The 27,057-nt window shown below is 43.5% G+C and overlaps 1 protein-coding gene across 5 annotated transcripts in view; it reads right to left on the bottom strand.

Moving 5' to 3' along the window:
* KALRN (kalirin RhoGEF kinase) overlaps positions 1-15,823 on the bottom strand; it is a 473,348-nt gene extending 457,525 nt beyond the window's left edge. For 2 of the 5 annotated variants that reach the window (XM_083865422.1, XM_083865421.1), the window contains exon 1: positions 15,682-15,811. In XM_083865422.1, the coding sequence (XP_083721548.1) occupies positions 15,682-15,754 (73 nt within the window). In that variant the 5' untranslated portion in view covers positions 15,755-15,811. Of the gene's footprint in view, positions 1-15,681 lie in introns of all 5 variants that reach the window. The other 3 variants (XM_083865423.1, XM_083865425.1, XM_083865420.1) reach the window with 3 other exon arrangements.
* Positions 15,824-27,057: the final 11,234 nt, after the last annotated feature.

Raw genomic sequence — 27,057 nt, 5'->3', positions numbered from 1 at the left:
TAGCACCAGAAAAAGCACCCATTGATTTGGGATGCTGGAGACAATCAGTGCTTGCCTTTCCCCTTCTTTTCATAGGAGGTATTCTCTCACAAGCTTCTTATCAAGCAGCGTAAGTAGGAAGCTCTGTCTGACCAACACATGCTGCTTAACCATTTATTGAGTCCTTCAATAACAATAACATCGTAGTAAAACAACATTTTCCAGCTCCTCTTGTGCTGCAGAGCGTGGCACGCTTTGAGATCTGAAACAATGAGCTGTGACGTGCTGGAGCTATGTGCAGCTGGACAGGAAGAGCTGAAGATCCAGGGAGGTTTCCTCTCGGCACAGAGGCTGGACAGTGACGCAGGGGAAGCCCGTGTGTTCCCGGACAGCTCTGGTGGCAGCCGGGAAGGACAGGCTGCCTGGACACGGTGTCTGCATGTGCTGTTCCTGACACAGCTGCCAGAGAGTGTGTTTGTTTTACCTTGACTAAAGCAAGAGACATTGTGCAAAGACAAGCAGAGGTGCTAAGAATATGATCTTCACGCTGAAGCCCTGTGGAAGAGTCACAAATACAAATCACCTCTCAAGATAAAAATGCAGCAATTCATGCAGTCAAATTCAGCAATTACTCATGCACACCAGCAGTGCAAAGCAAAACCAGAGAGTAGAAATGTGGAAAAGCAAGAGAAGAATATAGCTATCCCAGCTGGAATCTGGGCAACACAGAGAAATGCAACCTTTCTTTCCAGAAATTGCTCAGGGAATGCCTTATTTGCACCAACAGCTTCAAAACCATGAATCTCAAGCCTTAACTTCAAAAAAAGTGTACTTCTAATATCTCAGTGCCACTTAGAGACTCAAATGGATGGGTGCCAACAACAGAGCCATTAGCACCTACTCATCCATGGAGGCTTTCTATCTAAAAATCCCATTTGTCAGCAGAGTCTCAGCAGGACTTCAGTATGATAAAAACCTCCATGACAAGTTCTAAACTTACAAATTAACATATTCATTCACTTATCCATGTGTAAAAGTGTGTCACTTAGACAGCTTTCCTGAGCATCAATACCTAATTCAAAGCCATCCATTACAGCTTTCCATTTGTTCCTGGATTGAGAATCAACTGAAGCTACTTCAGCACAATTGAAATATTGTGTAGAATTATACAAGAGAAATACTGAGACAGTTTCAAGAGACTGAATACAAGGTTTATATTCACTTCTACATGCTGAATGCCTCCTACAAGGAAGTACAAGCCCAGGCTGGTGCCCGCCAAAATCCCACTGTAAAGCTCCTGTGCCACTGATGTTAGGAGGAGCTGTGCAAGGATCTGTCCAGACAAGGCATCAGGGACTGATGCTGCAACAGCCCCTGGCTTTCTGGATCAAGGTTGTTTAAATTTCATTGACTGTAGTTGAGAGGTCTGGATCTTTGGTATTTTAAGGTGGTAATATAATACTTCTATATGTAACTCTGTAACAAAATTAAGGATGAATCTTATGTGAACACTTACATAAAATCTTTGGTCATAAAGGATTTTTAAATAATTTTTTTGAGATAGTCAAAATAAGGATAATAATGTTTCATACAAGATGACAGGCCCACCCCAACTCCCAGTGCTCAATGGAAACAGGAAATGCAGTGTAACAAGTTTTATTTTCCTCAGCAAAAGATTTGCAGCTTTCCACTACTGACACAGGACAAGTAGGACTGAGAATTAAGAGAATAATTTGGTTCTGTCTGATACAGAAAGCAGATAGGATTGCAATGGCAGAACAGCACACATGGACACTCCTGTGGGTCCAAGCTGCAACAACGTAACACGTGGGTGCTCAACACCAGTTCAAATCAGGTCATAAAATCCAATTCATCAAAATAACCTCTTAAAAATAGATTGCTACAGTTGGTTTCCTCTGGAATCTAACTGCTTCAGGCTCCTGCCTGAGCCACTGTTTGCAAGGTGTCCTCACACGGAAAGGAAAAGTAATGTCTAGGGAGGCTTAAATGCAGTTCCTGGAACACTTCTCTGGGAAAACACAGAGAGAATGGAAGAGCAAAAAGGGAGCCAGGAGAGGAGATCTCTCCAGAAGTCATTAGCTGCAGCTGCTAACATAGCTGCCTGTCGGATTAAAACAACAACAGCAACAACAACAAAACTTTAGTCCTGCTTGCACGTCTAGTCTGCCCTCCGTGCTTTCCTGAAACTGAAAAAAACTTTAAACTGAAAAAAAAGATTTTCAGTTTAAACTGTGTGAAGTCTCTGTCTTGACCATTTGACTTTCACCTACTTTGTGTGCAAACAGAGGTCACTGCATATCCCAGGAGCAGGACAAGAGGAAAAGGAGTGATACACTCCCCCCAGAGCACTCTCTCATTCAGTACAACTAATTAGAGGCGCATCTGGATTTGAGACATCTAGAAAATAGAGCCAGAGCATGGCTTTGCTACTTCTTGTCTTGAGAAACACAAAACTGAACACAACACTTAAGATGCCTCATCAGTGTGAAGTACAGGGCATTAATCACTTCCCTGGTCCTGCTGGCCATGCTACTTCTGACACAAGCCAGGATGCCACTGACCTCCTTGGCTACCTGGGCACACTGCCAGCTCATGGCAGCCCTCACAGTGCTGTGCTTTGCACTGGTAGCTAGAAAGGTGTGGATAACACACCAGTGTTTTGACTTCTGCTGAGCAGTACTCACAGCACCAACACTGTCTCTCTCACAGTCCCTCCCTCACCAGCAGGCTTGAGATGGGACATAGCCAGGACAGCCGACCCAAACAAACCAAAGGGATATTCCACACTGTATCATGTCTGCTCAGCAATAAAAGCTAAGAGAAAGGAAGAAGAAAGGGGGTCATTTGTTATTTACATCTCTTGTCTTCTGGAGCAACCATTATGCATGCTGAAGCCCTGCTTCCTGGGAATTGGTTGTGCTGCCTGCTCATGGGAAGTGGACATTAAAACATTTGGTTTTCCTTTGTTTCCACATCCAACTTTTGCTTTTTCTTTATCAAGCTGCCTTTATCTTGATCCATGAGGGTCTTTTTCCATCTTTTTTTTTTACCCCGGGCCTGAAGAGGAGAGTGACAGAGTGGCTTCATGGTCACCAGCCAAGGTAAACCCACCAGAGGCATTTACAGGGGGAAGAGAGCTCCCTTATGAATCTCTATGAATTCTCTCTTATGAATCTCTACAGGCCTCAGACTGGTGATCACTGCCTGTGCTATACCTCCCACAGCTTCTGTCCCTAAAGATAACTTCCAAAGAGGAAATTTTCCTTTGTCTATATATTCCCAAAGGAAGATGCAACGTGACTTTCTGTTGGTCAGTGGGAAAACTACTCTTCAGAGTAGCACCTAATTAGAAATCTCTGCACTTGTCTCCTTCACATGTTACACAGAGAACATTGCTGGGCAAACATAGGTGGGATGTGCAATCAATCAGTGCTCTTCAGAAGGCCAAAGGTGTTTATCCTGCCCTGGACAATGCCACATTAGGCAAACATTTGGAATAGCAACACACAGGTTCTACATTTGCTAGATGTAGTCCAAGAGGAAAATGTATGAGGAAAAATGAGATCAAGAAAAGGAAATCATATACTATGGTTATAGCTCTATTAAACTCAGCTGTAGAACCAGTCAGGAGCTACCTTCCCATGCCCCAAGTAACCAACATGCTCATGGGAGACATCCCCAGCACAAACTCTATGGTAGAGTGGGTGACTCTGCAGCAAAAAGGAACCTGGCACTTGTAAACAACCACAAAGCAGGATGAGAGCTGTAAATGGCTCCTGACAGCACTCCCTTCATGGAGAGATCCCTGTGAAATAAGGAATATATTAGCAAACCTGGGCTAGAAAGCAAAGCATTCCTAGGTGGGTGGAACTTTTTAATAGCATGTCATTAAATTTCTCTTACATTTAGTATTTAATAGATGTAACTTTCACAGCAGCACACTCATTACCAAAAAGGCACAGGGACCTCACCAAATAGTGAGCAGAATGGACCCAGAGCCCAAGCACCTTCTTTTGTCAGCATTTGGGTACCATGGTGATGAGCAAAATCATGTGGATGTCTTAACACATTAAGTTGCAAATATCCTTACTTGCTACCAGTCTTCTTTGGCCCTATCCCCACACAAGTCTGTCAGCTAAACACAGGCCAAAATTTCTGCCTGTGTCAATTACTGTAGTCACTGGCATTGGGCCATTTCTTATACCAGCTGTGGCTCTGACCTATGTATATTTAAAAATAGGGCCAAGTGTCATAAAAATCTGAAGACCATTTGACTTCTTGGTGTGCACATAGGCAAGGTGTGTTAATCTCATTTCCAGGACTAAGGCCAAGAAGTACAACCTGTCTGAAGTAGGTCACCTGCATCCACATACAGGACTCTGGACCAAGGGGCTCAAGAAGAGAGGAGAGTTTGCACATCTCTCTGATTTCACCTGTCACTTCAGCATGAACTTTTGAAAATCCTACAGTAAAAAGGGACTGGTGTGCTTTCCCTGGCCTGTGCCCTGCCAACAAAAGGTGAAGCCATTCAGTGCTTTATCAGGGTTTGCCCCACCACCAGTACATGAGTTTCTCAAGAATATGGGCACCAACTTCACACAGTCTCAAGCAAATCACTTACTACAGGTTTGTGCCTGATTTTCCTCTTTCGGAAGATGAGACTTCCCTATTTTACACAAAGACTGCAAAACTCAACAGAGTGTTCTGAAATGCTGTACTAATTCTGGTGTATTATTTCTAATTAGTGTTATCTGCATTACCACTGCACACCAAGAGCAGCTAAGGATGGCTGAACCAAGCAAGGAAAATATTGTTCACTCTGGTATATGTCAAGCCCTTCTTGATTTTGGAGGTGGATGCTGTAGAAACCTGCCCTTTGTCTACCTGAGAAAGAACCTATCAGTCATTGGGTTTGAACTATTGCAAATGACTATCATAAGGCCCCCAGGCTGAAACATCATGATGGAGCTGAAGCTGGAACAAACACTGAATTCAACCCCAACCACAGCAACCAGGTCTAAGCTGCTAGTAACACCTTACTGCATAGCTCAATGATAGAGACAATCAGCTTAAAAAGAAAAAAGAAAAAAAAATCTTTTTCTATCATAAGGACTTACATGCTGGGAAGTGTCATTTTTACAAACTCTCATTACCACATGGATCAGTTTCAATTCATTTAAGCTCATCCAATCAACAGGGTTTCCCCTCCAATTATAGCATCAGAAGCATTCTAAACCGAGACACACTTGAAAACTTTCTCGTGGCTCAAATAGTTCAAGACAGTCTCATTAGGGATTTGATAACTAACTCGAAGCAGCAGACACATTACAGACTAGCAGGAATCTGTAAGAGATAGCTGACCTATTTAACAGCCCAGCTAACTTTCAAGCAGGACTGAGTTGAATAGGAGCAAACTGTTAACAGGTGATTCACACACCTTAGATCTAAGTCCTCCAAGCTCCCAAGATCATTACTATTTACCCGGTAGGCCTGACTTTCTCCTTCGGACTAAATTTATCTGAATGCTTCAGACTGACTCAATTAGCATCACTCCTCAAGTCTCTGCCTCAGCACAGAAAAGCAGAGCAGGAAAGTTAAATTGCTGTGAACAGAGTGGCAGTCAGATCCAAGGACGTCGGTTGGCCATGACATGTTTCTGTGAACAAGAGGCATTAAACATGAAGCAGAACACGCAAGGATTTTGGCTCTGTGTCTTCACTTCATACGGAAATGCCTTTTCTTCACAGCATCAAAGCGAGGCAGGCATCTGGTTCACCACTATTAAAAGACTGCAGTGTGATAATAAGTCTTCAGTGGTGAGGGACATCTAGAAGAGAAAACCTTGCTGTTTTTCCTGTGCTTTGTCATAGTTCTTGTGGCCGCCTCACCCAGTCTGAGCATGGAACAGGCACAGGCTTTGCCTGTTCCTTCCTTTTGCTATGCACCCAGGAAATCTTGCATTTTTTCTCTAGTGTGTCAGAAAACCTACCTTTGGCTTTCTATCCCAAAAATTACAACTCCAATCAAACCTCTTATTGTCTCATTCCTGTGATTTCCTCTGGCTTCTGACCTTCCCCACACTGAAATCATGTGCTTTCCTCCCACGGAGGATGCAGGCTGTGATCCCTTTCTCAGCCAAGTGCCCTCCAGTTCTGAAGTGCTCTGTTATGGCATTCTTCTATGCTCTTTATGGCATTCTTCTATGCTTTCCATACAGTTCTCTTATTTCTTCCCTATCTTTCTACTTGTACCTTATTCTCAGCCCGTTCTTCTGCTCTGCACCCAGTGCTTGACTGTAACTCCTCAGACTTGTCCTTCAGACATGTTTAAAAACAAAAGCAAAACATCAGTCTTTGGTTAAATGAAATCACAGTCTACTCGACAGCTTTTCTCACTCAGTGGCAAGGATCATCTTTTTGTAGAGTGTTCATGCAGGATCTGCTTCAGAAGGAATTAATCAGTGATTGAGACAGCAATACAAATAATAAACCCTGGTAGAGAACCATCATAGCATTATGACAATATCATAGGTCCTACAGGAGGACAGCCCAACTGAAAGTTTTATTGCATTCACTCACAATCTTTCGAATATTCTCAAGCACCTACAGCTTCAAAAGCTGAGCAGACTGACAGGTACAGCACTTGAATGGCCTGCTGAAAACCAAAGGCAGCTCGCTGAAAGTTTTCATGTGGAGTATCCACTAAACTTGTCCCATGGGAAAAGACAGTAGTAAACAGTGGAAGGGAAACACAGTCCAGATATTTCCACAGAAAGTAAATCTGCTTCCACAGAGAACTGCATATTTCTTGCTAGCTATTATTTTTAACCTCTCGCAGATTTATTTTTACTGCAATTTAAATGTATCTGTTATATGCCATAACATTATTATTATGGGAGACGCTAAAATAGCAAAGCATTCTAGGCACTTGATACCATTTTACAGAACAGGGAATTACAGCCAGCAATGATTTGACTGCTGCTCACTGCAGCAGCTACCAATGCTTGTGACCCCTCCACCTTTCAGCCTTGCTTCCTATAACTCCTCTGTGGAGTTACTCCCAAAGTTGTGGTGTGCCTTCTTTTGCCTTTTAGCTGGCTGGGGAGAGGGAGGGGGGCAGCAAGAGGAAAAAATGAACTAAAATTAATTCAATTTATTAGGATGAACTTCTGATTTTTGCTGCCAAGCTGTGGACAGAGCTTTGGGCTCATTGCCCACAGTTTGAAGCTGCAGAAGCCATCAGCTAATCCTACACACCTCATACCAAAAACTACCTGTGATAATTTAGAATCAGAAAACAGTTTGGATTGAAAGGGTCCTTTAAAGATCATCTAGTCTAATACCCCTGCCACAAGTAAGGACATCTTCCACTTCCTCAGGTTACCCAGAGTCCCATCCAGGCTCCCAGGGATGGAGCATCCCCAGCTTCTATGGGCAAATGGTTCAAGGGTTTTATCATCTTCATCGTAAAAAAATTATTTCTTATCTCTAGTCTGCACCTACTCTCTTTTACTTTAAAAATGGTGCTTCCTGTCTTATTTCAACTGATCTTTTTCTGAGCCTTCTCTTCTCCAGCTCTCTCAGCCTTTCTTCATAGGACAGGTGTCCAACTTCTCCTCTCATTTTTACAGACCTAACCTCGAGGCTTTTGTTCTGTTTTCCAGTAAACTGTTTTTAATAAGCCACAGTTTGTTTGCGCAAGGGTCTCAGGCTTTGGCTTTAGAGTGTATACTCTAATAAGACCAAGAAAATATATTTATATAAATAAATTCCATCTTTGATAATCAGCTCAACTTTTCAGTACTCCAACACTGAGCAACATCTCTTCTTACCAAGTCAAGCTATGATAGATCATAACTTTCCACTCCTGACAAACACAGCTGGCAAAGCTCTTTGTGTTCAGCTTGGATGCTGTTTGGCACAACAGTCTGACATTGACTTACAAGACCGATGAAAAATATGCATTGCTAATTTTCCTAAGTGCCATGCCAGTGCCTTTGGGGGCCATGCATTTACCTACCTTCCCGTACAGTAACAGGATTTGTTCCCAGCTAATAAAGCAGACTTCACATCAACCTAAGAAAGACTTTAGTTAGGATGTCCTCCTTCTTCATTACTGAATGATATATTCGTGGCAAAGCACTAAAGTTGATGACATCTTAAAATACATCTTTTCCGTAGTGTGGGGGATACAAGCCTCTAATCCCTGCAGATCTCCTTTTTCTCCCCCATTGCCCCGTGGTTTATCATGTCCAATTAGCCATCTGCCATGCCCGCACTGCCATACAAAGGAAGCCCCCTCTCCTGCACCACAGCCCATCAGCGGGGCCATTGTCCCTGCTGACAAACAAGAATCAGACACTATTGTCTCCAGCTGACGATGCTGCTCCCAAAGTAGGCTGCCAGTTGCCACTAAAACAGCGGGAGCACCAGGGTACGCTCCAGGAGCCAGGAACCATGCCAGCAGCACCGATATTGCTGGGGAACCTACACAAAGCACTTCTTGAGATACACACATATAGAGAGAGATAGATGTATTTCCTGATTGCAGGTAACAAACCAACCCGGGCCAACTACTGCCCTTTCTGTGGCAGTTGCACTGGGGCATGCCTGACCTGCTGCCTTCACTGCTTCACCAAGCAGTCACCTGGCAAAAAAAGGGTCACAATCCCCAGAAGAGAGCAACATCCTGGAGTAAAAAGCTTTCCTTGTTAAGTTTTTTATCGTGATTATCATTTTAAAGATAAGGCATGTCTTCCACCAGTTCAGCACAGCTAATTCCACACACCAAAACTACCCTCCTTCCACCCAAAAAAAGTATTTTAAAAACCTGAAAACTCCACCGTGTCTACATGGGTACTAATTATGTAACAAGGTTAATTTAATTTCTCTCACAAACAACATACATTCACCCCTTTTCCCAAGGCCACTTCACTAAAAGAAATGACCAGAGCAGCTGGTCTGTCAGTCACCAAGATGTTAAATTGAAGATCATTTCCTCTTATTATTCTCAGCAAAACATGATGTGACCTTACACTAAAAACTACAGCCTGCCTAATTACGGTAGTTTTGTTCCATCAGTGAAACTGAAATGCTGGTTCATATAATTAAGGTTACTAAAAAAGGAATTTCACTTTTAGTTCTAAAGGTAATTTGTTGCCTTGAATTGCAGCAAATTAGACCTATGTACCTGAATGTTTTCATTTCGTGCAATTTGAAAGAAAGAAAAAAAACTCCTAGATTTTAGTAAGAAAGCCACACATTGATAAGAGACAAAGAACCCCAATAAACCACAATTTATTTCAGGCATTCATTAACAAAAATGAGCAAACAAAATGAATATTTATATTTTAAAGTAGAAACAGAATTATCTTCTGAGCCCTTGATTAAGTAACAGAAATTACTTAAACTTCAACAAATGTTTTAAATTATATTTAACATTCTGCAGTGAACATACATCATTTCAATATATCACTTTCAAAGTTCACTGAATAGTTCAAAATACAATAAATGAAAAACAATTGAAACTAACGTGAATCCACAATAATCACATAGGCTAATGATTTCACAATGACTTATAAACAGAGGGAAGTCTTTGCCCTGGATTCAAATACAAGGATCATTCTGAATCAAATATGAAATACGACATAAAAAGTTAGATATTTTGCTGAAATGTTACTCCTTTCCTAGCACAAAATGCTCTAAATCCCATTTCAGCACACTGCAGGCCACATATCACACAGGTGACTGACTTAAACCGAGATTTACAATTGCCATTGCAGTGCCCGGGCCAAGTTCTGTTTTCAGTTACATCTGTGAAAACTCCCAAGCAATTCCTCTGAAGTTCTCTGGATCTGTACAGCAGTAACACAATCCATCCGAGAAGCGAGTGGGAAAGAAATAATTCAAAATATTATGACTTCTTTTTTTTACAGTCCTTTACACTTTAAGGTTCTCCATTCAGACAATCATATTTGACTTCTCTTTTCATATCCAGCTCTCTTTTGCAAAACGTGTGTTGGAATATTCCCTGTTTTTCTTGCCAGATTCTCTAGGCAAAATTCCCCAAGTGGCAGAGTCCCTTCAGTTCAGCACAGGGTGCGTGAGCCATGCAAGGCTGTAAAACGGGAGTTGTTTATCCAAAGAAATATTAAAAGCAGGACACCAGTCCAAATTAAACAAAAGCACAAATACCTCTGAGTCGTTTCATGACTTTAGGTTCCAGCAGTAAAAGGCACAGCACTATGGGTTTATAAGGCCTAATACTCCATAAGTATTTTCTTTGATGTAACTATGAAGTACTTAAAATACCACTGGGTACTGTATGGTACATGTCACCATGGAGCAATAAAGCTGCTCTACATCCATAATCAGCCTTTCCAGAGACCATAAGGTCACAGCAGCTGAAACAACAGAATACTTCATTCCCAACCTTCAAGAGGCCCAGAGCACCTGTGCTGCCAGAGGACTCCCTAAAAGGCTCTTAACATGGGGGTGTGCCTGGAAATTACAGCAAAGAAAACCCACCAAACCCATCAAAGCTGCTCCCATTTTTAAAACCTCATGTTTCCGCAGCAGTTTGTTATTATAAGACTTGATAAAATACAGTACGGGAGGCAGGTGGTAGGAAAGAGTCATAGTTATATTTGCCTGGCCAGGTTAATACTCATATCTAAGCCCCTCATCATTCCAAGACTCACATGGCCATCTAAGTCCACATGTTAAATGGTCTACACAAGCACTAGGAGGGTTCCTCTTTTGTGATGACTTTAAGATTACACTTTTCTTCTTTCAGAGCTTCAACCCAAAAACATAATATAGGCAACAGGTTCCTCCCCATAACTTCTGTAGGTGCCATACCAAGCCTTGTTACAGTGCCTGTGTGCTTTACTAATGACTGTGTTTTAAGCTTATGTTCCCTATTGCACCTTGATGCAGAAATCAAGGATTGTGAACTTCAGTACAGATGACTTCTGAACAGAATTTGGGTGTGAAAGGCCCCTTCCTCTGGAAGCAATTATGTTCAAGATTACTGAATTAATATCAAATAGAATAAGTATCTTCCTAGTGGCCTACAACACAATGCAAGCTCATCCAGGATAAACACATTGTAAATAACCATCAGATATCATTCCTGTTGCCCTGTACCTACTTCTACATGAGAAGGAAGGAAGCAATATGGGAAAGAAATGCTCCTCTGAACACAAATCATTCATTTAAATTGTTCCCTTCCAGCATCGGACAAAAAGAAATCCTTTTTTTGACACAAGGCCCCACAATCCAGCAGTTTCTGCCCCATTTCTTAGCAGCATCTGCATGGCAAGAGAGGGAAGAGCACAGCCATTCCCACCAAGACCTCTTGAGTCACGCATATGTCCTTTCCCATGCCTACATGAAAATTTCTGAACTAGCAGATCTGCCTCCGAGTCCTGAGGTGGAGAAGATGGAAGAACCACAGGGCAGAGCCACACAGCCTTCCCCATGCACTGGGGAGGCTTGGGGGGACCTGGGCTCCCACCTGTAGTAAAACAGCAACTCCTCCCCCACACCAATCACATGAAAAAATAAAAACCACCTACACTAGACAATAAAGGAAGAAAACAAAACTCATCTTCCTGACAGGGTCAGAGGTCAAAGCCTCCAGAGACTGGTACAGATTTTGATTAAAAGCATCACCTCAAAGAACACAAGAGCTTTCCAAATGGCAAGACAGACCTGACAGCCTTTTCTGCAACAGAGCCTCCTTTAACAGCAGCACACATTACCAGACCAGGCCTTATGAATTATAAAGTCTCAAGGTAAGAAAGCCAGGCATCACACAAACACCTCATCCCAGTGACAACTCAGTTGAATCAATTTACCTGCTCTATGAGGACACACTTGAGTCCATCAAACCTCGAGGAGCACTTCTCTGCTGACACTATTTCATGCACATCTTTTGTTTAAACAGCCTGGCCAATGCCAATCATTTTAAAGTTATTTAACAGCAGAACTGCCAGTCACTCATGCACAAATGAAGAACACTACAAGTATGGCTGGCTGAAAAGCAGAGAGCAAACAGAATAATTCATCACATCCAAAGGAGATGGAACAACATCAATTCAACTCCAGGAAGTATCAATGACAAAGTCGGCATCTTCATATCACACATAATCAGTGTTATACTTAAGTGCCAGAAAAATAAATTAGAAAATAAAACAGTACCTGCTAGTGCACAAGAAATATGATGACTACTTTTGCTAGTAATTGGTAGTTTGCTAAATTGTTGTGTCACTGACCTCTATAAATATTTAAATTTTTGGTAAAGAGTTTCCTTATGTGTTTCACCCCTGTATCCAAAACACACTGCAGTAATTACTGCAGCTTAAGCAGGAAGCTAAAGCTTTATCTCTGTGTCTGTATTCAAGGGATATCTCTTATTTGTACACTTTGAAAGTGACTTACTTTATGTTTGAAACTGTAAGTATTTGGATTCCATTCCACACAATAAAAAAGTTTCAGTACACATTTAATACAGATTATTAAGAGTTCCAGAGATCCTGGTCATATTTTACCTGTCAAAAGACCAGACTTAAGAAACTTGGTAAGGCATACCTAGGCACAGATTCAGGTTTTTACTCAAGCAGAAGCAATAGACATCATGCAGAAAATGCTGCTACAATTCAGCAGATGGTGTTATCCTAGAAATCAGAGCTGGAGACAGCAACAGTAATTTCTGCCCTTCACATCCCTCTGCCTGTTAATTTTTATCCCAACTTCATGGGATTGATTGTCTGAAAGAGAATTCCTGAATTTCTTACTGCATATATCAGATGGTGAAAATCAGAATAGTCCCTTTCCTGCCTGACTCTAGGGAGGTTTTAACTGACTGCCAGCATCAACTACACAGTTGTTAAATCCACCCTTTACTTGAAAGTCATTCCTAGTTCTCATCAGTGTAAGAACCAGAACAGACCTTCCTTTATTACTTAATGTCAATTTCTTCAGTTTGCCTTTCCAGGTACAGCTCAGAAAGCTGCTGTCTCGGTGTCCCCGCTGATAAGGGACGGAGACCTCGAGTGTTTGGGTGCTGCTGGGGGAGCTGCTCTGCGAGCGGCGCCACTCCCAGCATCAGCCTCCTCTGCCGGTCGCAGGGAGCAGCCTATCGATCCTCCCGGCTCAGTGCAAACCCGGCTGCCTGCTAAAAGCCACGGAGAGGCTCAGTTGTTTCCAGTCTGGTTTTTTTGTTGCTGTTGTTTTTTTTTTTTTTAACAAATGATGCGTTCATGCTTTTTCACGTGGTAAGTGTGAATTTGGGGAGAGTTTAGGCTGTTTAGTATAAGTTTGGGTTATCAGAGCAGCTAAATCTTTAAACCATATACAGTCTTTTTTTTTATTTGATGTGAGCATGTAAGACAATAGTTATGCTTTACAAATCCAGAACACAAGTCAGGACAAGGTATAGAAGAAAAAAAAATTAGTATGAAGGGGGAAAGAATGCTAAGTCAATGCAGGTCTCTGTAGCTATTACAAATCAGACCCCATCCCACAGTCCTCACTCAGGCAGGATCACTATTGTCAGCCTGAGAGGTGTGGGAGTCAGTTGTGTCCTGGCTACAATTGTTCTCCCAAACCCCACATCAGCTGTTCTCTCCACCATCCATTAAACCCAACTTCACAGAGGCACAACAGCAGTGCCCAAACCCACGAGTGAAGGGGCCCCAAACAACACAGAGAACCAACACTGGCATTTCACACAAGTCATACGTGCTCCTGCTCCCCATTTCTCAGGGATGCTGCCAGCAGACAGCCAAAATTAATTACTAATAGTCTGGGGGCTTTTCTCCCACATCATCATTTTGGACACAAGATGCTACATAATGATGCAGAAACAAGAATTTTGCCATCTTCTTTTATGAAGCTTAAGGTGAAGCTGACAACCATCAGGGATGGCCTGTGCATGCATGTTTCAGTGCAAGGATAGGACTGAGGTACCTCTCCAAAGCCTAGGTCCCTGTCATTTTGTTTCCTCAGGAAGCAGAAGTGTTAGGAGACTCTAAAATCTCAGGGCTAAATGTATAATGCAGGTTACAAGTGTATTCACGGATCTACAGGTGAAATTTAAGGTGAAGGAGGAGAGAAGCTTAAGAGAAATGTCTAGCCACATGGCTCCCCGTGCTTTTCCCTCATTTAGGAATACTTTTTTATATAAGCTAGACAGATTTGACTCTCTCCAAATTCAATTCTGCTAATGTGCTTACATTGAGAAGGCAGTGTCACAGAAAAATGATTCAGCTTTGGGTGAAGAAGGAGAGAGAGTGACAAGGTAGGGGGGGAACTTAATTAACGTTCCTTTTAAAAGGAAAATTGGTGGGTTGTTTTTCTTTTCTTTTTTTCTAACAAATCTGTCGTTGTTGAGACTTAGGAAATTATCTTGTAACCAGGTAGGCTATCAACAGGCAAATACCCTATGGCTTAATGGCTTGTGGATCATAAGATACACACAGCCAGACCTTATTATTCTTATCCTCAGATCAAAGGGTTTTCACATAAATGGGGTGCAGTCTACCATAGCAGGGAGCTGCTGCAGGCCTTCAAGATTTTACTTCTTTAAAGTTTTGGTGATTACATAATCGCTTTTTTGTAACTGGAGCTCAAAGCATTGTGTGTAGCTAATGAGCAGGTAGAAGGAAAACAGCTGAAAAGCAGTCTTGACAAACAGCTGTGGCAGTAAGTGTCAGTCCCAGCCCAAAAGGGTCAATCCCCTTATGAAACAAGTACTTAATCCTTTACAATTTTAAATTAAAAATCTACCAAGAAGATTATAAAACTTTCTTAAGATTTTGATGGGGGAGGGAGCGAGGGAGAAGGGGGGGTGTGTCATGCAGACCACAAGTTGCTTCAGCTGAGATGCTCATCCAGTGCAAAGCCACGTTTCAGAGCTGGGGGCTCCCACACAAACACCCCCTCACAAACGGGTGATGCAGTGGGGACCCCAGCACGTACCTACTGCCCACAACATTTAATTAACCACTGCTTCATTAGCGTGGGGACGCTCTGCGGGAGTCCAGATTCACTTTGGCTGCACTTCAGCATCCTTTGACTCGGGAGAGTGAAGCAGGGCTCTCCCCCAGCCCTGAGCGAGCCCGTTTCCCGATGTCAGCATCTCCGGGCGGCCGCGGGGCTGCGGGCGAGCGCTGCCCGGGGCGCCCCTGCGCTCACTCCCTGCCCACCCGAGGGCGGCAGGGGCAGCGCCCGGCGCTTCGCTGGGCTGGAGCGGGGCTGGCAGCAGTTCCGCTTCCCAACACCAGCCGGTACCCGGGTGGCCGCCGCCCGGGGTGGGGACTCGGCGGGGCCCTGCCGGCGCTGCTTCCCGCGGGGGTGACAACGCGGCAGCTCTCCCCGAGCATCCCCGCGGGGCTTTTGTGCCCGCTTGGGGCGGGGGCCCGGCCGGTCCTCTCCCGAGGGGAGCGGTGGGAGCGCAGCCCCGCGGTAGCAGCATCCTCCCAGGGGCGGGAGGGGCGACGGGGGCACGGGAGCACCGAGGGGCTGCGGCGGACAAAGCGCGGAGACAGGCGGGGACCCCCTCCATCCCCTCCATCCCCTCCGTCCCCTCCCCGCGGCGCCGCAGCCGCCAGCCCCGCATCCCGCGGCGGAGGCAGGGCCCGGCGCTGCCCTGGCCCCTTCCCCGCGGTCCCCCTACCTGTTCGGAAGAAAGCATCCACCTCGGAGTCAGGGACAGCGCCTTCCTCCGCCGCCCCTTCGGCGGGATTCATGGCTGGGGGAGAGGCGGCGGCGAGCCCGGCGGCTGGTAATATCCAGTGAGTTAGGGAGGAGGAGAGCCGAGAGAGAGAGAGAGAGAAAAAGAGGGAGGGAGAAGAGGAGGGAGAGAGGGAGGGATGGAGGAGCGTTCAGCTGCGAGCCCAGCCGAGCGCCGCTGGGATCATCCCCTCCGCGGTGCCTGCGGGGCGGCTGCCCCGGGGCTGGGCTGCGCTGCCCCCGGGCTGCGCTGGGCGGTGCGGCCGGGGCGGGGAGCCGGTGCCGAGCCCCGCCGCCGCCGGCCCCCTCCCCTCCGCCCGCTATTGTTCCGACCCGCTCCGCTCCCCCCGCCGCCGCCGCCGCTGCCCCTCGCCGCGCTGACAGCCCGGCCCGGCCCCCGGCGGCCGCCCCCGCCGCTCCCCCGCCGGCGCTTCCTGAGCCGAGCCGAGCCAGGCCGGGCCGGGCCAGGCCGGGCCGGGGAGGCCGGGGCAGCCCCTCCGCGGGGCGCGGCCGCTCCGGGCGGGGCGCGGCTCCGGCCGCTCGGGGCGGGGCGGGCCGGGCACAGGTGCGGGCACGGACGCCCCGCGGGGGCCGGGAGGGAATGTTTGGTTTATTCCCTACCCCTGTGCCCTCCACAGCCATATGGCTGTGCATCCCTGGGCTGCACCGCTGCCATGTCTCCCCTCCGCTGAACAGCCGCGGGGGCACGGCGCGGAGCTCGGCTGTGAGCTGGGAAAGACTCGGGGGCTGAAAGTGAACCCTGTTGTGCTTATACGGAGACAAAAAACTGTTCTTTGTTTTGGGGTTGGGTAGAGCGGTTAAGCGATTTTTTTTATGTTCAGGATCTGTTGGGCACGATTGCTTTGGAAACGATCAGCGAAACTGCATGTTGTTGCAGGTACGCCTTCAGATTTTATTCTTTACAGTCCTCAGTGACTAGAGAGCCAAAAAGGAGTTTGGAAAGCCAAGATCCTGGTCCCAGCTCAGACATTGATTCTGCTCGCTAAATGATTTTGATTTCTCTACTGTAGCTCCAATATTTGTGATTTGGGACAATAATTGTCTCAAAAGGAGTGCTGTGAGGAATACTTGTTTGTACTTTGTTAGCCACTGAATTAAATGTTCTTCCCTGAGTCCAGCTCTCAAGGTTTCAAGCACAGACAGGCAGAGATAGATGAAGACAGATGTTTGCCATTTGGGCACTTTTCTTTTCCTGTTCACCTATTTGAAGTTTCCCCAGCTCCTCATTCTTCTACAACCACATAACAGCTCTAAAATGAGCTTAAGGAGAAATGTTGCTTTTTCACCCAACCACCACTGTAAAACAGAAATGTTACACTCACACCTCACAGTTGTTCATCTTTGCTTCCTCCACCTTCAGAAAGAAAAAGCAACTGTTGGTGTGATGACCCCTCTGGCTGTACCACCCTTGGACATCCCATCCTGGCTGCAAAATCCCATCCATCACTCCTCAAGAATAGAAGTCTTTTAGCCAAACACCCCCGTGGCCTCACTGTCTTTATCCTTTAGGGGTAATGCCTAATCATCACTCCTCATTTGCCATTGAAAAATCTCTGATGTTTAAGAGACTCAAGGACAAAACCTCTCCAAAAACCTGGTCAGCATGGAGGGACACACTGGAGCACTTCAAAAGAGGTATCAGCCTAGTGCATCTTAATGAAGAAAATACTTTGTCTAGCAGAAGTGCCAGAGCCAACTGGTTGTAAGTGGCACTGTTTGGATCAGTTCTCAATCCGTAGGTAGTGTAGCAATAGAGGCTGTCAGAACATTTTCTGTTTCAGCCCAGATTATTTTAGATGCCAGAAGAGCATGGGTTGTTTCCTCCACCTGATCTCTTCTCAATAGAACATAAGGGAAGGCTGGATTTGGATGTATATTACACTTGATAAAAAGACTGAAAATTTCCCTGCAGCAATTTAACTGTCAAAATGGTATTGACCAGGCAGGATGAGCACAGAGATCCCAGTGACATCTCCTCTGACCTTACTCTTTACTACTCCAATTGAAACAGAATATGTCATGCCCAGAGACTCAGAAATATGAGCAAACATCATACAGAGATCCACCTAAGTACTTTGTTTCCTCACTCCTTCCCTCCTGATATCTCATGTAGTGCTATTTCTCTTGCCCACCTCCAGCTGGTTTTAACTGGAGCCATTTATCTTTTTATGTTTGTGGATTTAAAAAGGTCATTTTACAACTATCTGCAGGAAGTAACAACACAAAGTCTATGTCCAGGTTGCCAAAGTTCATTACAGACCCCTGTGCAGCCTCTGACTCCTCTTCTCAGGACTACCAGGATGCCAGAAGCACCTCAACATCAGGCATGGCAGCAGTACAATCATCTGAGTAAAATCAAGTCTTTCAAGCACTAGACTTTCTTCAGTGACCATTTACCCCTTCCATATCACAGCACAGTGCAGAAAAGCCTTCCCTCTTCTGGGCTTAAACAAGTTGCATCATTTTGGATCCCATCTCATGATCTCATTTCTGAATATTCACTAGCCCAAAGCAGATTTGCTCCCCAGGAATCTTACATATGGGTTCATTCAGGAGTGTGAGCTTGGCAGCTGGGAAGAATGTGGTTTCCTCGTGAAGCTTTGAATCCACTCAGGATTTGGTACAACCTGATTGGTTTTAAAGTTAAAGGATTCTGGAGCATCCTTAGAAGCCAGACAGGAGTTACCCATAAGCAAGGAAGGTTTAGCATCATCCAAAGGGAATTATTTTTTGTCAATGACAGAGAAATTTATGTTTCCCTTTCCTTAGGAACCCTGCAGATGTGTCCTACAGCATCAGTTATAGGAATTACATAGGCCACAGAAAGCACATTTGTCTGTATAACCTCCACTCAAAGGTGTTAGAAAATGCTGAGGGGGAGGAGAGCAGCTCCTTTAGCTTACCTGCCATCCCAAAACCTACACAGATTTCTGATTAATGATTAAACCAGTGAAAATACTCATATTTAACCATATAAAATACTAGTATCTTCTGAAAAGAAATTATTTTTTTCTTCACAGAAAAATATCATGGGAACATGAATGGACCCAAATCTCTCATAATTTAAAACAAATGGGAATTTTCGCTTTTTAAAGAATAAAAGTGTTTTGAGACATTTTTCGTTGAAGTCTATCAAGACTTAGCCACACCTTTTTCTTGCTCATCTCTGCTGCATAGGACACAGCAAGTTTGTTCTTCTCTGCTTGCAGCTCCACTGGCCAGGGAAGCCCTGCCCAGTTTATTCACTGTTTTCATGGCTTTATCACTGAAGCAGCAGTCCTGCTGTCACATTTTGCACACACCTCTCATATGCGCACACCATGGCACTGCAGGACAGGCAGTACTATAGTCCAATATCAGTAAATTTTCGTGGAAACTCAGACACTGAGTGAGCTACTGTTTTTCTTAACACTGCAAGCAGAACAGGGCTGTCACTGTAAAATATCACTAACAACTAGGAACCACCATGACTTCAGTTCAAGACCCAGCAATGAGTTTACAGGTTTTTTTGTTCAAAGAAGAGCTGTTAAATATAGAATGAAATACTATCTGCAATGTATAATTCTCTTTTTAGATATAATGCTGAAGGCACCTACAGTTTTTCCTTGAAAAGCAAAACATGGGAAAAAACCCTGTAGAATTACATAAGCCAAAAAACAGTAGTTTTCACTGACAGACACTGCTTTAATCTTTTGCATGGCTGTACTTGACAAATACCTCAATCCATGCCAAACAACTTCGTTTAACTAGGTACGAATGTTTTTCTTTTTGACAGCCCCTAAAGCTGCTCAAAGATCAGAAACTGTCACAGAGGCTTTTGATTTAAGGCCTCTGCTACAGTCAAGTTTTCCAATGGGATGGCAATAGGTGGTATCTCAGATGAAACAATTTTTAGCTAAATCTCATGAGCTTGCATGCTACAGGATGAGAGGAGGAGGAAGAATGTGAACGAGAAATCAGTAAAATTCATCTTTCCAAGACAGAGATCCAAGACAGGAGAAATATATTTGATGGCTCCAGGACAGCTGCACTGCTGGAATCAGAACAGAACTCTGGGAAGGCACATGTAAAGTCCTGCACAAAGGCTCAAGAGGCCAGTGCTACCAAACACAGTACCTGGGCCAAGAGCTGTCATTCTAAAGGGACAGGGAGAAAAACCAATCTGCCAGAACTCAGCAGACAAGCTGCAGTCTGCTAGGTGCTGCAGAGACCATCACTTGTGCAGAAAGTCCCTCCCATTCAGTGACACAGCAACGTCTAAACAGAAAGTGTTTTTAGGAGGTGGGATCGAGAGAAAACCTGATTAGTAGAGCAGGAAAATGTAAGTCTTAAAAGCACCTAAGGCTGCCTTGTTAATAAGTTATTTGCAGCTACATTTTGGGTATGGGAGAAGAATTTCTCACATATATTTAGGCCTATGTCTAGGTATTAGAATTGAAATGGGACCAGGCACAGTGGGGTGGAATTTTCCATCTGTATTCTAGACTATCAGGAATCCTGCAAGGAAAAATCTGCAAGTCCCCGGAAACAGGGTGTTCAGAGAAGCCTCCAGGGCAGGATGGAGGAGGCAGAAGACATGTTTCACATGCTCAGACTCAAATACCCATTTATATGCCAAAGATTATTTCTGACTCAGCAGACAGCACGCACACATCAAGGTTGGCTTTGCAGCACCCACATTCACACTCACACGTGTGGCTTAGCTCTACTGTTTGCTCAGATGTGGAACAGCTGTATGGGCAGGCATAGAGCAAGCTCTAATACCATGCCACAGTCCCTGTCCCAGTATCATCTCCACTCTTTTTATATCCCCCTCTGGATCACAGCTGAAATGGGAATGTCTGCTCAGTTGCCATCTAGTCTTCTGCTTTCAGAGCTGACACAAATTCCAATTTCCTCAAATTTGAACAGGAAGCTGAGCAATAATCACTTCCCTACAGAAACATCGCCCCACCCAGAAGAAAGCAATAGCAATTAGCAAAACAATTTACAAATTATAGAATATTTTTATAACAGTGGCTGTGCAAAGGTTTACTAGCATCATCAATTAGACAAATGTGTCTCCTCCATAAGTTCCAGACCTGTATTTGCCACTCTGGCCACAGAAGCTTAGACTGAATTAGCAACAAGCAGAACAGCTGATGCATCCAAGAAGACGACACAAGTCTTAGCTAAGTTTACAGATATGAATCTGGAAGAGCCAATAGTGACTGAAAATTCTTTTCTGCTTGGTAACTATTTGGATTAATTTGCTAAGTAAGTTGCTAATAAGTGGTAGTGGATCACAGATTCTGTTAACTAATGAAATAAATAAATCTAAACACAAAAGTGGTATTCCTCAACCAGGCTCCATTTGCTACATAAGGCTTGAAAAGAAAAGCTTGTGTTGGCCAAGACTAAACTGTACTTTTATGTACATAAAGAACATCAGTCTTAAGCACTGTTAAGCTGGAACATTTTATTCTGATTTTCCTGCAAACTTTTAATCCTGATTTTGAAGTTCTGCCAGATTCTTAGTGATACTGAGAAGCACTTTTTTACCAGTAGCTCCTAAATTCTAAGCAATCTCCCAGGCAAATTCTGACCAGTACAGAGAGAGTTACAGAACCAGACCAGAAAAAGGAAGTATTAAATATTGAAGTGTTTTTGGGAAGAATGTAAATGTTCTTAGTAGCTATTCAGAAAACCAATTTTAAAGTGAAGCATGCATTAAAATTAAACAGTGACTACTACTTTATTACCACAAGCATTCATTTCAATGCACTTGTAGGATACTAATTTCACACATGGTTGGGCATAAATACTAACCTGCTTTCCATTTCACCAGTATAAATTAGTGTGAGAAAGAAGTTTCTTGCTGTGATAAAACTAGTAGTGGTGTATGCAAAAACAAAAACAATCTGAGCCTGGTTTGTTTGTTTGTTTTTACATAAAGCTAGAAAACCAGAGTTTGGATCCGTAAATGTGCCATAATGTTTAATCTTTGGATTCTCCTCAAAAGCCCTAGTAAACTTAAAATTAATCAGCTAACACATCAAATTAGTCATGCATTCCTATTGCATCAGGTGACAACCTTTCAAAACTCCCTAGAACTCCTTACTACAAAGTACAGTCCTTGAAAATCCTGCCAGCAACTCCTGTAACTGGCAGCTGTTTATCCAGCTTAGTACTTTGCAATAGCTGTAACACTGAAACTGTACATTGTGATGTTCATACTAGACTCCATCCACTATGGGAAATGGTTTTTTTCCATTTATCACCCAAATGAATAAAATTAATAAAATAAACTTTATTTTGCTATTAAGTAAATGTCCCAGTATTGGTTATGTAACAAGTCTTATGTACAAATCCTTACCTGAGGAACTGTCAGAAGATACCCCTCAGTGGTACTTTTTGAAGCAGTTTTGATTTGGTTTGTTGCTTTGTTGGGTTTTTGGGGGGTTTTTTCGGGGGGAGGGGTTTAAAAAAATTAGTGCATTTGAAAGCAGCAATCATTAAATTACTGAGAACAAATCTGATGCACTGGAGTCATTCAATGACTTTGAGTTTTCCCCCCACACTCCTCCAGGCACACAGAGCAGTTCTTGCAGCTACATCTCAGGGGCAGCCAGTACTCCTCCTGACACCAGGAGCAGGACTCAGGTACTCAGCGTCCCCCTGCTTTCAAGTCACCACTTCTCTCCAGAGGGCTTTAAGAGCCTTGCTGAGCACACTTTGACTTCTGTCACCTTCCCCAGGTATATTTTCAGCCTGGTTTAGAGCTACAGCTGGAAATGTTCCAGGTGTTCTCCTTAATTTACTGTCTTTTGGCTTCTTATTTTCCCCTAATAGCAGGTCTCATTTCCCTGCTGCCTATAAAGAGATTCACGAGGATGGAGAGTAGCCCCATCTTCCTCCAGTTCTGCTTGCTCTAGGCAAGTGTGATGGAGGGGAGGTGTTGGGATACTGGGAATACAGAGGAAGCACATGTGACTGCAACCAGAAACTTGTAACTAGACAAGGAGGAAGATGTGCTCACACCCCCACATCCTCGTGCTTCCCAGAACCCCTGGGCTGAGGACCAGCCTTCCACCCCTCTCCACAGCGACTCCAGACCTGGCACTTACTTGCAGTGGTACTTTGGATCTCAGTTCAAACCCCAGATTAGCTCTGAAGTTTAAAAGTAGGTCTCTACTGCCACCACATCTAGCTCAGAGTATCTTACATTTCTCATGCATTAAAAGGTTAGGGATGGATTCCTATGGCTCCCCAGGAGACCTAGAGAGTCAGGGATGAAAATGTACATATGGTGTACTGAAGATTCCTGATGACGTTTGTGCCCATTCCAACAACTGCAAGTATAAATGTTTTTCACCCTAAAAGAGATGCTTCAGTGGCAGAACATTCAAGAAAGAACCTCTGTATAATTTGAGTTTTTAATATATATTACCACTTTGATATCTGTATTTAAAGTTCCAGTGCTGATGGGGCCAAGATTCATACAGAAGTGTGAGGATCTGGTGTGCTGACAGCTTAGAAGGAGACAAAATTAGGAACCAGATGGGAAGTCACAGATGATACTGTTCTGCAGAAGGGGCAAGACAGAGTCTGCAGATACTATTTTCAAAACAATATGTTCCAAACCACTGTGACACTTGCTCTGAGAGGGAGGTCATTTATATAACAGCAGGTAAGACTGACATACTTTCTGCAGAAGAGCTGCCTTCAAGGTAGGTATTTCTACAGCCCCATCAGTCAATCTGATAGAGGCTGGTATCAAAATTGACCTCCAGGAAAGCTGTGCTATAAATTCTTCAGGACCACACATGATTCTGAATATCTTTGAAAACATAATGCCTCACAGCTGCTGGGGTTGAAGCACTGCCTTCCTTCAAAGGGTAAACCCTCTGTGGTCATCTGGATCTGTTTAGCAACACTGATATCTGCTAAAAAGAAGCACTCTGTATCACTGACAGATATAATGAATCTAGAAATTGTACACAAGAACCAACCATCTTCATTTCCTTGAGTGTGTCATGTCAGCTCTTCCCTGTGCTCTAGTGAACATCTGGAAGAGACCAGCTCCATGCTGTGCTATGCTAGCATGCCTTATTCCATAGCCAGCACTAGACAGCTCATGCTCCAGAGCTGCCAGAAATCTGAGCTATAGGCCACAGGCCGTCTGGCTACCAAGATCCAACAATAAATACATATTAGAAGCAAGTATTAAGAGTAAGCATTCTTAGATTCAAATACAAGGTTTCTTTATGCTGTGAACTGTGATGTCCCAGAGAATACTTACCCCTCTAAATAATAATTAACCTATCTGCAACAGGGCTGTAGTATATTCCTGCCTTCAGCAAAAGGCTAAATTCATTACAGTTCAGTGAAATACTCTTAGATCTACAGCTGAACAACACACAACCTTGGGGTGAATTTTACTCCTTCAAGAAGCATTAGTGGATCTTATGCATAGAGGTGATTTCCATATTCCCATTTATGGTGGATGCTAGAGAGCCTTAGCAGGACACTTCCATGCCCAAGAACGCACATTCCCCTTGCAGGTTTTGTCTTCTCCTCCCAAGTGGCTCACCCTGAGGAACAGCCACGTTGGTCCCCTTTGCTCACAGAAGCAACACCCAAAACCCATCCACCCCTGCTCCTGTCTGATGTTCTGCAAATGCTAAAGAAAAACTGATTGTAAGCTCTGCCAGGAGAAGCTTTTATTTCAGAGATACATCTCTTCATCAGTTATAAAATTGAACAGCACAACATGAATTTAACATTCAAATGTCAATATTGCAAACATATGCGGCTTTCCTAGGCAACAGAAATAAACACTACAGTCATTATCATTCACACAGTCAAATATAATTTGGAATCCACGAATTCATATATGTTTATATGTAATGGCATTTCAATCCTTTTATTTTAATCTCTTGCCAAGGCCATCCCTCCTGTTCCTTTCATATATCTGTGGGTACACACACATACTTGTGCTAATTCTCCCACAGTCCATGGAAAGTTACACACACACTTCTTTTTTAAAATATGTATTTTTCTAACCCACACTTCTTTTTTAAATATATGTATTTTTCTAAAATATGGGGGAAAACTAGTTTTGACAATGAAGGTTAATACTTTACTAAATACTTTTCTTTATTTACCAATTACTATCATCTCATCTAACTTATTAGACTGAATAGCTTTTATGCCTTGTATCTGCAACACTGGCCCAATAGCAGGATTTAGTTTTAGTCATATATGAGTGTCCTATGCCTACTATTGACTAACTGTGAGACTGGAGTAATGTCTCTGGTCTGGTGAAATTAAAATCCAAGCATTAAAAAGACTGTGTTTCATCCAAATGCCTTCCAGTTTAACCAGTATAAGATATTTTATTGCTGAAAATCTCAGGTTCAAATACTACTGTCAGCACAACTCATCATACATTTAGACTGTGTAACCAGAACGAATCCTAGGAAGTTTAATCAGGAGCAATTTCTTACTCAAATTAAAAATCCATGTTTGCATTCTACATGCTTTCAGTAAAGTAGGTTGCCCAGAAAATTATTCTTTCACCTTGTGTTAATATGGCCCAGGATGTCCCTCAGTAATCCTTCTGCCTCAGTTCTTGGACCTTGCACTACCTTCAATAACACCAAGTTCTTACACTTGAGAAGTTGCGGTTAATTCAGAACACATCAGTGCACAGGAGCAGCTTCAATTATTTCCCCCAATGCATTATTGTGTGTTTATCTTCTGTGAATTTCATTTGCCATCATATTGCCCAATCATCCAATTTATTAAATCCTTCGGGATGTTCTCCCAGTCCTCCATACTTTCTTGCTTGGTTTCACCACCTCATTATTCAATTAATCTTCTAGATCATTATGGTGTGTATTGAAAGGTATACTCTCCAAACTACAAAGTGATTATTCTTGAGATTGGATTTTGCTGTGATACATTCAGTGGTGCAAAAAATACAACCACGAAAGCATTAGACAAAGAAAAATACTCCAACATATGTCCCCAAAGAAAATGAGAGCTCAAAGGGCTTCCCATGCTCACCAGGGACACAATACTTTGTTGTTCCAGGCCCAATAACACTTTCTGTGGTCTATGGTATGCTAACAAAACAGCAGGCACTTAAAACTGAGTCTAAAGCTTCCAACCCCTCCAGTGCAAGGGAGCTGAACATCCCCACTGCACCAGCAATGGCTGCATCTGCTTTAGTCCTCCTTGTGCCTGGGACGAGCACCACAAACCTGCTACTGCTTGGTGACACATCCACCTTCCTTCTAGGAACTCTTCCATCTCCTGCAAACCCAGCCTGGTAGAGGGAGATTAGTGAAGTGGAAAAGAGGAGAGAAGGAAAGCATCACCATGCTGGGATTATGCCAAGAGCCTAGTAGACTTAGGCACTCCATTGCCACTACAGTTTTGTAGATGTTTAGTGCTAAAGACCATGAAAATAAGTTCCAAAATCCCTAAAAAAATGACTACATCTGCCACACTTTGCCAAGGCACAGAGCTGCCTCCCTACTGCTGTGCTATGGTTTTGTCCATAACAGTGTAGGTGGACATTTTTAGACACTAACATCAGGCAGAGGAGGTACTGACTCAGAATCTGCTCTGAACTTTCAACCTTACAGGAATCTCCCTCTGCAAAACTTTGTCAGTCTTGAAGAAACCAATCCATTAAAAGGTCACAGAAACCTCCTTCTGAGCCTACCCAGCAGATGTTGCTTTTAGTTCACCCCACAAGCAGACATCCACTTCTTTAAAGTCCAGTATATTTGTCATAGAAGTCAGAGGAAAGACAGTTCAAGTTCCAGGGCTGTCACTTCCTTATTCATTTTGAGAGTACTCTCAGATGAAACAAAGTGGTCATTAGCCTTATTTCAAGATTTCAAACAGAGTACAATGGCAGAGTTTGACTCCTATTTGTAGTTTCTGATTCTTTAGGGCAGTGCTTTCTATTTCCTTGCAATTGGCAATTTTCTACCCATGGTTTTAGAAATCTCATTTTCCCATCTTTTGCTCTATAATCTTAATGAAAGACAAAGTATCTGAATAAAAAACCAGAGTTGGAAGCTGATCAGTAAAACTCAACAGCTGTGTGACAGAGTTGTCAGCAGTAAGTTAGAAGGACTTGATGGCTTTGGGTGATTTGCACACAGGAGTGAGTGTGTGCGAGCACACACATTCTTAATACACACATAGGAATCTCTGGATCTTCTAACAATTCTGCTATAGGTCTGCAAAACAACCTCAAGTAATTCACATTTCTGTGCCTCTCTTTTATACTTCTGTAAAA

This window comes from Zosterops lateralis, assembly GCF_965231275.1.
Source record: "Zosterops lateralis genome assembly, chromosome: 7".
Lineage (NCBI taxonomy): Eukaryota > Metazoa > Chordata > Aves > Passeriformes > Zosteropidae > Zosterops > Zosterops lateralis.
The sequence above is the reverse complement of the archived record's forward strand: the minus strand, read 5'-3'. Positions and strand labels throughout refer to the sequence as shown.